The sequence below is a fragment of the Pyrus communis genome, chromosome 11 (genome assembly GCF_963583255.1).
Source record: "Pyrus communis chromosome 11, drPyrComm1.1, whole genome shotgun sequence".
NCBI classification, from domain to species: Eukaryota; Viridiplantae; Streptophyta; class Magnoliopsida; order Rosales; family Rosaceae; genus Pyrus; species Pyrus communis.
In genome coordinates this window covers 16,765,954-16,777,850 of record NC_084813.1, presented here as the reverse complement: position 1 = coordinate 16,777,850, position 11,897 = coordinate 16,765,954, and the positions used below count along the sequence as shown (strand labels likewise).

At 38.4% G+C, this 11,897-nt stretch overlaps 2 protein-coding genes across 2 annotated transcripts; both read right to left on the bottom strand.

Annotated features, from left to right (window-relative positions):
- Positions 1-8,344: 8,344 nt before the first annotated feature.
- LOC137709315 (xyloglucan endotransglucosylase protein 1-like) lies at positions 8,345-9,524 on the bottom strand. Its single transcript, XM_068448400.1, has 3 exons — positions 9,246-9,524; positions 8,941-9,134; positions 8,345-8,750 (listed from the first exon to the last, which is right to left on the bottom strand). The coding sequence occupies exons 1-3, from the start codon at positions 9,522-9,524 to the stop codon at positions 8,345-8,347; spliced, it is 879 nt and encodes a 292-aa protein (XP_068304501.1).
- A 1,063-nt stretch (positions 9,525-10,587) lies between these two features.
- On the bottom strand, positions 10,588-11,897 carry LOC137708470 (xyloglucan endotransglucosylase protein 1-like). The gene is made up of 3 exons (XM_068447554.1): positions 11,666-11,897; positions 11,359-11,552; positions 10,588-11,134 (listed from the first exon to the last, which is right to left on the bottom strand). Exons 1-3 carry the CDS (start codon positions 11,885-11,887, stop codon positions 10,729-10,731), a joined length of 822 nt encoding a protein of 273 aa, XP_068303655.1. The 5' UTR covers positions 11,888-11,897; the 3' UTR covers positions 10,588-10,728.

Genomic DNA, 11,897 nt, shown 5'->3' with positions numbered 1-11,897 from the left:
TCGTGGTTTTTCTGCAGTCGCTTAACTCTGAATTTGATTGTGTCTCTATGAGTCTATGACTTAAACTTGTATCCCCATCTCCAATTATAAGTGAAGATAGCATTTCTTTGCATCAACTTGCATCTCCGTATCATGAAAATCTTTCGTATTGATTAGATTTGATATTCAAACTCAGTCAAAGTTCCTTGTTCGTGAGTGGGCTGTTGATTTGTTTAATGTCTACCTGCGGCTTTTGTGAAACACTTTCATCTCTGTTTTGTGCTAAACTCTAGCAGACAGAAGTACAGGAACGTGTAGCTTCATATTGTCGAGTGATTAGATTCGATAGACAAACTCAGACAGATACTTATTTAAGTCCAAATATCTCTTGATTACACTTAGAAGTAGTTGAACGCATAAATCTTGCAACTTCAAGCAGGAGAGAGCAAACTATCCGATGTATTTCCACTTTTATGCAGCCACCTTGTCCCATTTCGGTATTTCAGGGATGGCTTTTGTGTCCTTGTTATGGCTTTCTGCACTGATTTCAGATATTGAATTCCAGAGAATTGTATGTTGATCAAAATGGAATTCGTTTCTCTAACTGGAGTTAAATCAATTTTGAGCTTATCCAACTGATCTCTCAGCTCAGCCTCCTTCACTTGCCTCTTCTCCGCATCCTCAACCACAGCACAACAATTTCAAGATTGCTTATGAACTTGGCGACGCCTTTCTCACCGTTCAAAGCAAGTTTCACCTCTTCTTCTACGTGGTGATAAGTTACTAACACCAATCGTTCTAGGAGCACGGAAATGAGTGCCTCGGCCATTTTTGATGTTAGAAATTTGGTTGAAGATGGAAAAAGAAAGGTGATTTCTGAACTCAGAAATGCAGCTGCTGGTTGTGCTGCAATTAGCTTTCCTCTACCCGTTTATTTGATTAACAACTCTCCTGTTGGCTGGCTATGTATACACATTTCTTACGCGTTTTCATGTCTCAAAGGGTATAGTTTAAATCATGATTTATGACTAAGAAAACTAGACCCTTCACGGGTGATGTACAAATTAAGGAATACAAGCTTGTTCTAACGTATTAACGTACCAACCTCTCTTACTTGACCTTGCCTTCATTCTCTTCATGTTCTGTCCCTAGTCCCGACACTGCAAAAGAGTCACGGATAAATTTTTAGGGTCAACATGACTCATCACCAACAATATCGATATTATTCATAATTTAATCACTTATTACCATGTGTGAAATTTAAACATAAAAAGTTTCGATGATATTAATATCCCCGTAATTATAAATTGTATATTATTTTAGCCACTTAGTACTTTAGTCCTGTGATGTTCCTTTTCACTTGTAAGTGAGAGGTCTTCGGTTGTAACGACCCGTCCCCAAATGTTATGGTTTTATAATTTTAAAATGTGAAATTACGAAAATGCCCTTCGAGGTAAAAATGTTGACTTTTGTTGACCACATTGTCGTGTCACATAAGATCCGTTTTCTTGGTGTATCCTTGTAGTACTCGTCGCTATGAACGCGAGGGTGCAAACGGAATCGAATTTGAAGTTATAACGAAAGAGTTATTAACGAATGAAGTTGAGGGCAAAATGGTCATTTGACCATAAATATGGAAGGCTCCAGATTTTGTTGGAGCATCAATCTGTTGCCACATGTGCGACTGTGATAGAAAGAAGAGGAAAGAAAGGAGGGGGGAGCTACCCAATCGGGGAAGAAAAAAGGAGAATGAACTAATGAGAGAGGAGAGAAAGAAGGGAATGAAGGGAAGGGAGGAACCAGCCAACCCGAACCTCCATTCGACCCGCGACCTGACCCAACTCCCATATTGTGACCTGGTTCTGACCCGGACACCTTGCGTGATTTTTCGACGCCATCTTTGGCGTTTTTTCTGACGATTCGCAGCCACCCACCACCTAAAAACTTCACATCGGCCTTCCCTTTCCATTTCCACCCAAGATTGACGAGGTTTTGGTTCCATATTAAGGAGAACCAAGGGTGGGGTTTGAGAGCACCACGAACGGCGATTCGCTGATCCTGCAGCCTTCACCGACGACCACCACCATCAATCCACTCCTTTTAAACCCAAGAACAAGTCCCAAGCTTTGGTTGGTGCATCGGAACATCGGGGAAGATAAATCAACAACCACCCATTTCTAGGTTCCGACGGATCAAGGGTGTTTTCACACGTTTCCCAGCCGAATTGGACTTTGGCCGAGGTATGAAAGTTATTCCCCTTGATGAGCTCTACATTCTTGCAAAATTTGGTAATTTTTGGAGTTGGCTGGAAAATCAGATTTCCATCATCGGAAATCGCCACTTGTGGTGGCGCGTGGGGGGAAACCGAGGTCCCTCCATAGGTTTTTCGACGTGAACAATCTGAATCCACCATCATTTTTTTCCAAATTCTAACGTTTTAGTAGAGTTTTCCTAAATGGTCCCAATTTGTGTTTAGGGGTGTCAGTGTGAAGTGACACCATCTTTGCTAGTTCGAGCGGTTCTCCGGTAGTGGAATAATTGTGAATGGACCCCTTCTTAATTTGCATGTTTTTATAAAATATTAGGATTGCATTCACGAAAAGTATGATTTCTTGATTTTACGCTTATGCATTAATTATGATTTATCGAAATTACGTTTTACTAAAGGTTATGAAATATGGAATTCTATGGATTGTGAATATGATTTATTTTATAGATTTACGATTATGACTTACTATGGATTTACGAAATGAGGTTTGGAGCTTTTGAGCTCTGGGGTTTTAAAATAAGATTTTGAGAAATGTTTTCTATGCTTAGCTAGTGGGTTATCATACGGCACATACACACAACATGGGTATGACGTGTATGGCCATAGGACACAGTGGAGGAGTGGTGAGATATTTATACCCACAACGTCACTGGCGAAACCAGTGTCGGACAACTTCACTAGCCAAGACTAATGTCGATGTGTATGTTATGCTATATTATTCAACTTCACCTTCGGGTGATAGACAAGTTATTCAGTTTCACCTTTGGGTGATGAACAAGTACTGCCTTCGAGCGACTATGATACCCCTAGTTGAGTATCTCATTGATGTGATTGACAGGTTTTATGGATTTGCCTTTGGGCGGCGATAGCACCATTGTTGAGCATTATTTTTCACGTACATGATTTACAAATGCTTTTCATGGCATGCTAGAGTTTTCAGAAAACTTACTATGTAGTACTATATATGTGTTTTTAAAATAGGGGGTTAGTATGTTCATAAAGAAAATGATTTTTCTATTATTAGTATTATTATTATAAACTTTGATCCACTCACCTTTTTGGTTTTGCGCCCCCTCAGGAGTTAGATTCGAGGCACACGATCCTGGCATCAGGGCACTTTCGCTTAGGTATCTTTGAGTCTCTTCTGTGTATGACTCATTCCCTTGTTCATACCTTTTATTATACTTCTTTCATATTATTCGTAATTAGTTGTATGTTGTAAACACGTTCCTACATCGGCATTTGTCTTTCTAATTACATATTTTCTTGTAGGCATGCTGAAAATGGCTTCGTCACCCTCGGATGTTGGCCAGCACGTGCCCATCTTGATATAAGAGGGATATTGAGATTGGGGTGTGTCAATTTTCGCAAAAGGCGAATTTGAACTACACTATATTTCATGAAAATCTAACTCCATTATTGCTATCAAAGGTCAATTTAAACCAAATTACTGTTAGTCCATTGTGAGGCTAAAGTCACCATTCCTCTTTAGTGTAGATAATATCATTTGTTAAAAAAATAAATATTATTTTTTATATATTTTTTTTCGATAACAATATATTATTTGTTATATTTTCGATGTGGGACTCTATTATCTAATACTTAGCCTCAACCGAATAAATATACGTCTTTCTCTCCCCTATTGAAGTAGCTTTTTTGTTATCTATTTTTATATATATTTCCCTTTGGATCCAATTAAAATCTCCTTGCATGTAACTTTCGTCAAGTTCCTTCTTGTTAGTCATATTACCTCTGGGCTGAAGCTTGTGCAAAATCAGCCTGGGCTCATGCCTTCGGCCCAATGATTCTGTTTCTAATGTTAATTCAATTTAGTTTAGTATTATTCTCATTCATTTTTATCTTTTATTCATTTTCTTGGTTTTCGATCATGATTGAATAAATAAATTTGTAAATAGTAATTTCCTTCAATTTATTGATGTAAAAATGTATTTTAATTTAAAAAAATAAAAACAAAATAAGCGAATGGGTTCGAGTGAAGTAACTGTAGCTTGAACTGGACTAGTCTGAAAACCAGCCGACAAGAAAATTTGGCGGGAGGGGCAGGCGGGGGGGGGGGGGTGGGGAGAGAGAGGAACAGTCAAAGTTTAGGGAGTCCTCGTGATTCGTGCAAATCCTAGAACCCTCCTTTAAGCCCACAGAATACACCACTGAACACACCAACACTCACTCACTCACTCACTCACTCGTATATATGCATTGCACACACTTTCGTCCGTCCAGTCTAAAGACTCTGGAGAGAGAATACTTTAGAGAGAGAGAGAGAGGGAGAGGGGGGCATCAAATCAAGGGAAACAAAAAGAAGCAATGCTGCGACTTGCTGTTGCTGGAGCAGGTCCAACCCAATATCCTTCTGATGGGTCTTGTTCCTCGTACCCAAGGCACGTCTCGTCGGAAATTTGTTTCCACTCCTCAACAAGGTAAACTGATTTTATGTTTCTGTTTTTCAGTTACATATGTTTTTTGATTTGTTTAACGTTGCCGCCGTTTTGGGTTTGCATTGAATCACCCAAGACCCAAATCCCTGTACTTTATTTCACACACCAGCCGTCCCAAATCATGATTTCGTTCCCCTTTTTTTATTTATTTTGAAATGAAAGATTGCATCTTTTGTCGTTTAGGAATTTTTATTTCAAGAAAGTTTCTCTCTTGTTCCGTATGCTGATTTGGGTGCTTATTAGGAGTCACTTTTATAAGGGATTTCCGACTCTCTTTTTCTCCCTTGCTTTCCTTTTTTTTTTTTTATATATATTTTTTTATAGCCGTTGGATTCAATAAATCAAATGACAGAAACAAAGAGAGGGGTGAAGAAGGAGAAAACGGTAGTGCGAAAATCATTTTTGTAAATCCTACTGAATGCTGGAACAATGTTGCATTTTCTAAAATCTGAATTCTTCGCGATGTTCCAAGTATTACGAATCTTTGTTTGTATGGGTCAGGGTCGGTACAATCTGGCGTTGTGATGGTTAATTTTCGTTTCATCTCATTTGATATACGAGCGGGATCGTCTAGCTGTTGCTCTCTGGAGTTAGTGTTTGACAGGCAGATAAATTGTATACACTTTACAAGGCACAAAAACAAGTATTGTGTAAAGCTAATGAGCAAAATGCCAAATGTGATAGCAGCTCCTTTGTTTTTCGATTCAAAACTTTGCCTCTAGTTAGTGTCCGAGTGATTTCCAAACACGGTGAGGAGCAGTGGAAATTAGTATCTGCACCGAGGGCATCTGACGATACAAATAGTTCTGTAACATTGAGAGCGAAGAGAAAACCACTGTTAAGACTAGAATTAGTTGTCTTGGTGATAATAGCAATGGGGACTAAATGTGTCCTTGCTCGGGCATGTCAAGAAGTGCTGTTGTTTTGCTCTTTCCCGTAGGCAGGCTTACAGTCTTGAATTTTTATGATGGACTGTGGTTTGGTAGTTAAATAGTTGCAAGAAGTGCTGTTGTTTTGTCTCTTTCCCGTAGGTGGTTCTTGGTACTGGAAAATGGCATAGGATCATAAATTTAATCTTGGATTAAAAGGTCTGTGAGGTTTCAAGCGAAACAGAAGGTTGAAGCTGGAAATAAAGGATCGTCTCTGTGGCGAGGTCCTTGTTTAATCTTGACTAAGTTTTGTCAGGCTTCAGTAATTGCTTCTCTGTTGGGACTACTATTTAACTATTCCGGATGTCCCAACACCAGAAGCAATTTTGCTTTATTTATGTTTGTGAAGATATCGATAGGCTGACAGAGAGATGAAGGAAAGGAAGAAGAGGTTAAGTCTACAAGGGCTACACTTAAATTTCGTAAAGTTACAGTGGGAATTTCAAGTTATGGTTCTTCTTATGCCAGTCTCACTTCCTCTATTCTCGTTGTGTGATTATATGGTTTGTAAGGGAGTGCGAGATGTTAGGCTTTAAGTCATGACTATTGAAACTTATGAAGAATTAAATTCAGTGTTCCGCCAAGGTTACTTGTGAATACTGAATTGTGAGTAAGAAACTATAAATCGCAGAGTAATTTCATGAAACAAACATGCGGTGGTTATGTTTTAGAGTTTCTAATTATCTGCAAGGGATCATCGTTCCCCTCTTCAAGTCTGGACGAAAAGTTAGGTTTGAAGCATGTGCATTTTGGACCACTGAAGGTGCTGCAGATTGTGCTTTTGTTAAATTTGATAATACATTTTTGTTGATGGTAATCAAAATTTTTCTCTTATTCATTTCTTTTGTCTTCAATGGCAGAGGGAGGAGCAGTGATGCTTGCTTGATGGACTTTGCACCGTTCAAGTTTCATGCAAGAGTGAACTCACCGTTCTGCACATTGCTGCTGGAGTACATTAACTGATAAGCAGTGTGTGGAGTAGGGAATGAAGCTATTGGTCCGTTGAGCATTTCAAAAATGTTACAACTTGATGATATCTCTTGTGCAAGAATTCACACATCTTGACATATAGGCTGATTCTGTAACTGTATCTGCTAAGCTTAATCTAATTCATTGCGAAGAAATCTTTAATTTAATTTTCCCATTCAGCGTTGTCTTTTGCTTTAAGTTGGAATATACCATCCTGTTCTTTTCAGTGCCGGCTAAGAAAGTTTCGTTTCGATTTCTTTTTGCGGTGAGATGTCTTGTAAATCATGAAATAGGATTGTTAAACCCCCTTTTTTTTATTTTTTCGAAAATAAAAAACCCGGGAGATCCTAATTTGGAAGATGAAGACTGGAAACGCTCTAGCTGTCTTAACAGATTTATGTTGAAACAGAAAGGAAGGAGCAGGAGAAAGCAGAAAAATTACAGACTGGTAACTGGCATTTAAGTTCATGCTTATGTAAGTCTGGTCGTGGAACAGTTAATCTTCTGAATGCGGAAGCAAAAGCATATTTATATGGTCAAAGGATGACATGTTTTAGTTTTCGTTACATAAATGAGCTTACAGAAAGAGTGTAGGATTGGAAGAGAACTGTAGAAGTTGAAGTTTGGAGCCTTTTTATGCAGAAGCAGAAGCCCCTTTGGAAGTTTAGTCGTTGACTGTGCAGGTCAAAGCCTCAATTGTTAAAAGCTGGAACTATTAGCATAATTTTCTTTGCAGGCCTGCTGCTGGTGTATGTGGTCCTCCCTGCTGCTTGCACTGGAAACTCATGAGTTTATTTAGACCTGGTTTGGTCTTTAGGTATCAAACTCCCCACAAATAGGCATCGCACTTGCAAATTTGTGTGAGTCGAAACTAAGGCCTCCAACCATGTGAAGACAATCTAGCTACATCGTTTGTGGATCATAAATGTCATTGACGATGTGTTTACATAAGGAGAATGAGAATGTGGAGATGGGAGAATTTGGACAATTGTAAACAGTTATAATGTGAATCAACTTTATTTTCATTTCGATTCCTGATAGTTAATAAACAATTTAATGGGAATGTCTGATTCCAATTCATGCTTAGTAAACATGCCCATAATGCATGAGATAGCTACTTTCAAGTTTCAATGTCTGTTTCTAAAATTTCACAAAAGTTTCCCATAAAGAATAAAAAAAAACAAATGGGGAAGAAGAAAATAACAATTAATTTGATGTTAGAGTTTACATGATTAGCACAGAGACAGAATATTTCACATTTACAAACAAGCGGACATGAATTCATGATTATACGCATTTAGGCATGAAGAAGTTGGCTATTTATCCAACATCATGCCTACTCATGTTCATAGTCGTTTTACGAACTAACAATTTGGTTTCATGAATCCACTCACAATTGACTTGTTATTGTCGTTGAAGGAGGAGAGTTTGGTGGTAAAAAGGCTATGACTCGTTAAGGCAGGGGCTGTTTTTTGGAGTTTGGAAATTAATATGCCTACCGCAGAAATTAAACTCACTTGTGCCAGATTACGTTCAGCCACCACAACGGATAGGGCCAGCTACAACGATCTAGTTATTGAACTCACCTACAGATGCTTATATCTTACTTACATTCTTGTTTGCTGAACATTAGACATCCTCCAAACCGTCGGAGACAAACTTACTACGTCATTTGTGGATAATATATGTCAAAAGAATGCATGGGATGTGCGATCATTTGGCATCTGGTTTCCTTAGAAGCCTTAGATCCTTGAATGCTTGCATTCACGAGGGAGACCTTTGGTGAACTTAATACGGTCAGTGCAGTAGTCATAGACCATGAACTTGCGCTGCACCCATCGAAGCCTATTTCGTTCTGCAGCATTGGGCCCTTGGTTTGCCCATGAAGCGCCATCCGCTGACCTATTGGTAGATGTGGAGGCACAAGATGGTCCTTGTGACCCAAGGCAAGCGTTGATGTTGAAGTTTCTGTAAGAGGCAGTGAAAGGAGCTAGGTTCCAGTCAGTCTTCACACGCCCACCTTGTGTTGCCCAGTCATCGGCATTCCAAAAAGTTGCATAAATCCTCATGGGTTGGTTTTTAGGGAATGGAAGACCAATTGATTCCAAGTTGTTGAACACTCTAATTGGACTATTATCCACCAAGAATCTGCGTAATAGTATGTGTTCCAAGGTGAGTACGATGAAAATATTGGTAAATATTGTCTACTTCCTTGTACCAACGAATTGTACTTTGTAATCTCAAGTGTAAGAAATAATTGTAGATCGGTATTTGGTACCACCAATTAAAATTTACAATGTTATCAAGTTTATGGTACGTGTCGGTGAGTGCAACTTACATAATGCGCTTGGTGTTCCAAACAATGGAGTATGTGTGGAAGTCTTGAGTGGGATCAAACCATACGCGGAATTGTTGTTCCTTGAGCCCTTGTCCTTGGGCGTAGACATTAGTATGGATAGTGTAGGGTTCCCCAGTTGAGTTGCCGAGAAACTCGAAGTCAATCTCATCATGATTTGAACCTGAAGAAGATAACTGCCTATGCATGCATGCATGCATATGTTTCAACAATTAGCAATGCATATGCAATATTTATGGAAATAATACCGATGAAATTAATTAAGGCTAGAGATTGAGAGTTGTTACATAAAATGTGGTGACAGTGCCAGCTGAGTTTCCAGGTTGCAACTTGATTTGCATATCAAACCTTCCAAATAAGTACTCATTCTTGGATTTGAAACCTGCTCCAGAAGATTTGTCAAGGGCGAGGGTGACAAGTTGTCCATTTTCAAGTACCTTGGCATGTTGATCACCGAACATAACCTCAAAGTCTTGATAGAAATTATCGGCTGAGGCAACCACGGCCACCAGAGAAATTATGATCAACGAAAGAAAAAACATCATTGAGACCTTAGAAGAAGACATTTTTTATTTGAAGAAATTTTTATGGGATTTAAAAATCAAATTGAAATTTGTTAGGAGGATAATTTCGAAAACAAGACCTTGAAAACTTCCCAGAAACAGAAAATGAGGAAATGTTGTTTACAAAAGTACCTGAAATTTTTTGTCGATTTTAACTTTAAAATGTAAAACTAAGAATACAATCTAAATTAATCTTCAGATTGTATCTCAATTTGTGAAATTTGTTTCCGAATCACAGAATGTTGTTTATACGTTGTGGGCAGAGTGGCATGCTGCTTCGAATAGGTCATGCTGTATTTAGAATATTGAGACTGAATTGTCCAATGTGGTTTCCTTTTGCGACAAACTAGCAACATATTTTTTAGATGATGCCGTTGTAATCAGTCTACGTAACTTCATCATAAATGTTGTTCTTATGACTATATTTAGGACACTAATTAGTAACAGTTATGATCTTCATTACGAGATAATGCAAACACCGTTGACAGATTAATTAAAGAGGTCGACGGAGAGTCAACTATGACTCGTAAAAAAATTGAAATGACAGAACATGACTCAATTGCAAATGATCGTAAACCTGGCCATATATGGCAGATATACATGGTCGCGTTTCCAGGAGGGTGATGTGACAAGAAAAAAAAACAGTAATCCTACATATCTTAAATAAAACACTGCAATAAGAAATTAAAATTCTACTAAGATGATTTAATAATGAAGTGCTTTATTCCAGAATCTCAATTCAGCTTACGATGAAAGAATACAACCATGGGACAATAATGTCACATTACAAAATCTTTATTTGCAGAAGAGTAATGTTATTCATACTATGTTTTTGTATTACATTTTTATACCATTTTAGATGGTATTTAATGTGGACATCCACATCATTTGAATTAATCAGATTTATAAATTTAGTTCATTATTTAATAAACTAATAATTAAGAAAAACTAGTTAATTAAATGATGATTGTGGTATATGAGGAGTCTTTATCCTTCTTTTCCTTGGGTTTTGCAAATTTTTCAAATGATGTGGCTGTCCACTTCAGATACCAGTGGTATAGAAATATGGTATAAAAATATGGTATGAATAATATTATTCTTTGTAGAACGAAAAAGAGTGCTTCATTAAATGAAGCTAATTACACAAAAGAATGAATGCTGCGTACATGCGAAAGAGGGAATATGCGATGACATTATATCTGGATCTTTAGAACCTTGATCTTCTGCATTCTGCTGGGAGGCCTTGTGGGAAACGTTTAAGGTCATTGCAGTAGTTGTAGATCATGAACTTTTGGTGCACCCATCGAAGCCGGTTTCGGCCTGCTGCATCAAGACCTTGAGTCTGCCATGCACTGTCTCCTACTGAATTGGTAGATGCAGTGGAGGCACATGAGGATGATGAGTCAGCAGTACAAGCATTGGCCTTGAAATTTCTGTAAGAGGCAGTGAAGGGAGCATTGGTCCAGTCTGTCTTCACAAGGCCACCTCTTGTTGCCCAGTCATCTGCATTCCACAGGCTTGAGTAAATCCGCATGGGCTGGTTTTTAGGGAATGGAACTCCAACTGATTCCAGGTTGTTGAACACTCTGATTGGAATGTTATCCACCAAGAATCTGCACAACATTGATTTGTATATGTATTTAGTTAGTTTTTATTCAGTAACTAGTTAGAACATTGCTTGGCACATGTTACTTATTCATTTCTCGTATTGTGGTTTGTCTGCAGGGAGGAATGGCTTTGTACTTGTACAAGCCAAGCATTTTCCGGTTAATTATAGACGAGAAACTTTAAATGAAAATAAATGAATTAACCGTAGGTGTGAAAGTTGCAAACTTACATAATGCGTTGGGAGTTCCATACAATGGAGTAAGTGTGGAAGGCATTTGTGGGATCAAACCAAAGTTGGAACTGCTGTTCTCTGTTCCCTTTTCCTTGGCTGAACACATTGGTATGGAGAGTGTAGGGATCTCCAGATACATTCCCCAAAAACTCAAAGTCGATTTCATCATGAGTTGGACCTTCAGAAGATAACTGCAAATTTGCATTTGGTTTCATAAATTAGAAAAGGAATTATACAAAATATATCTATAGAATTACAAAGGATACAAATTAGGAGGGTATCTAGTAGTAGTACTACTACTTACATAGTAGGCAGTGACGGTTCCAGCTGAGTTCCCAGTGACCAACTTGATCTGCATATCAATCCTTCCAAATAAGTACTCATTTTTGGACTTGAAACCAGACCCAGATGCCTGGTCAAGGTTGAGCGTGAGAAGCTGTCCTCCGTTGAGCATCTTGGCACGTCCATCCCCAAATGTAACATCAAAGTCTTGGTAGAAATTACCAGCTGAGGCAGCCATGACCATCAGAGAAGTT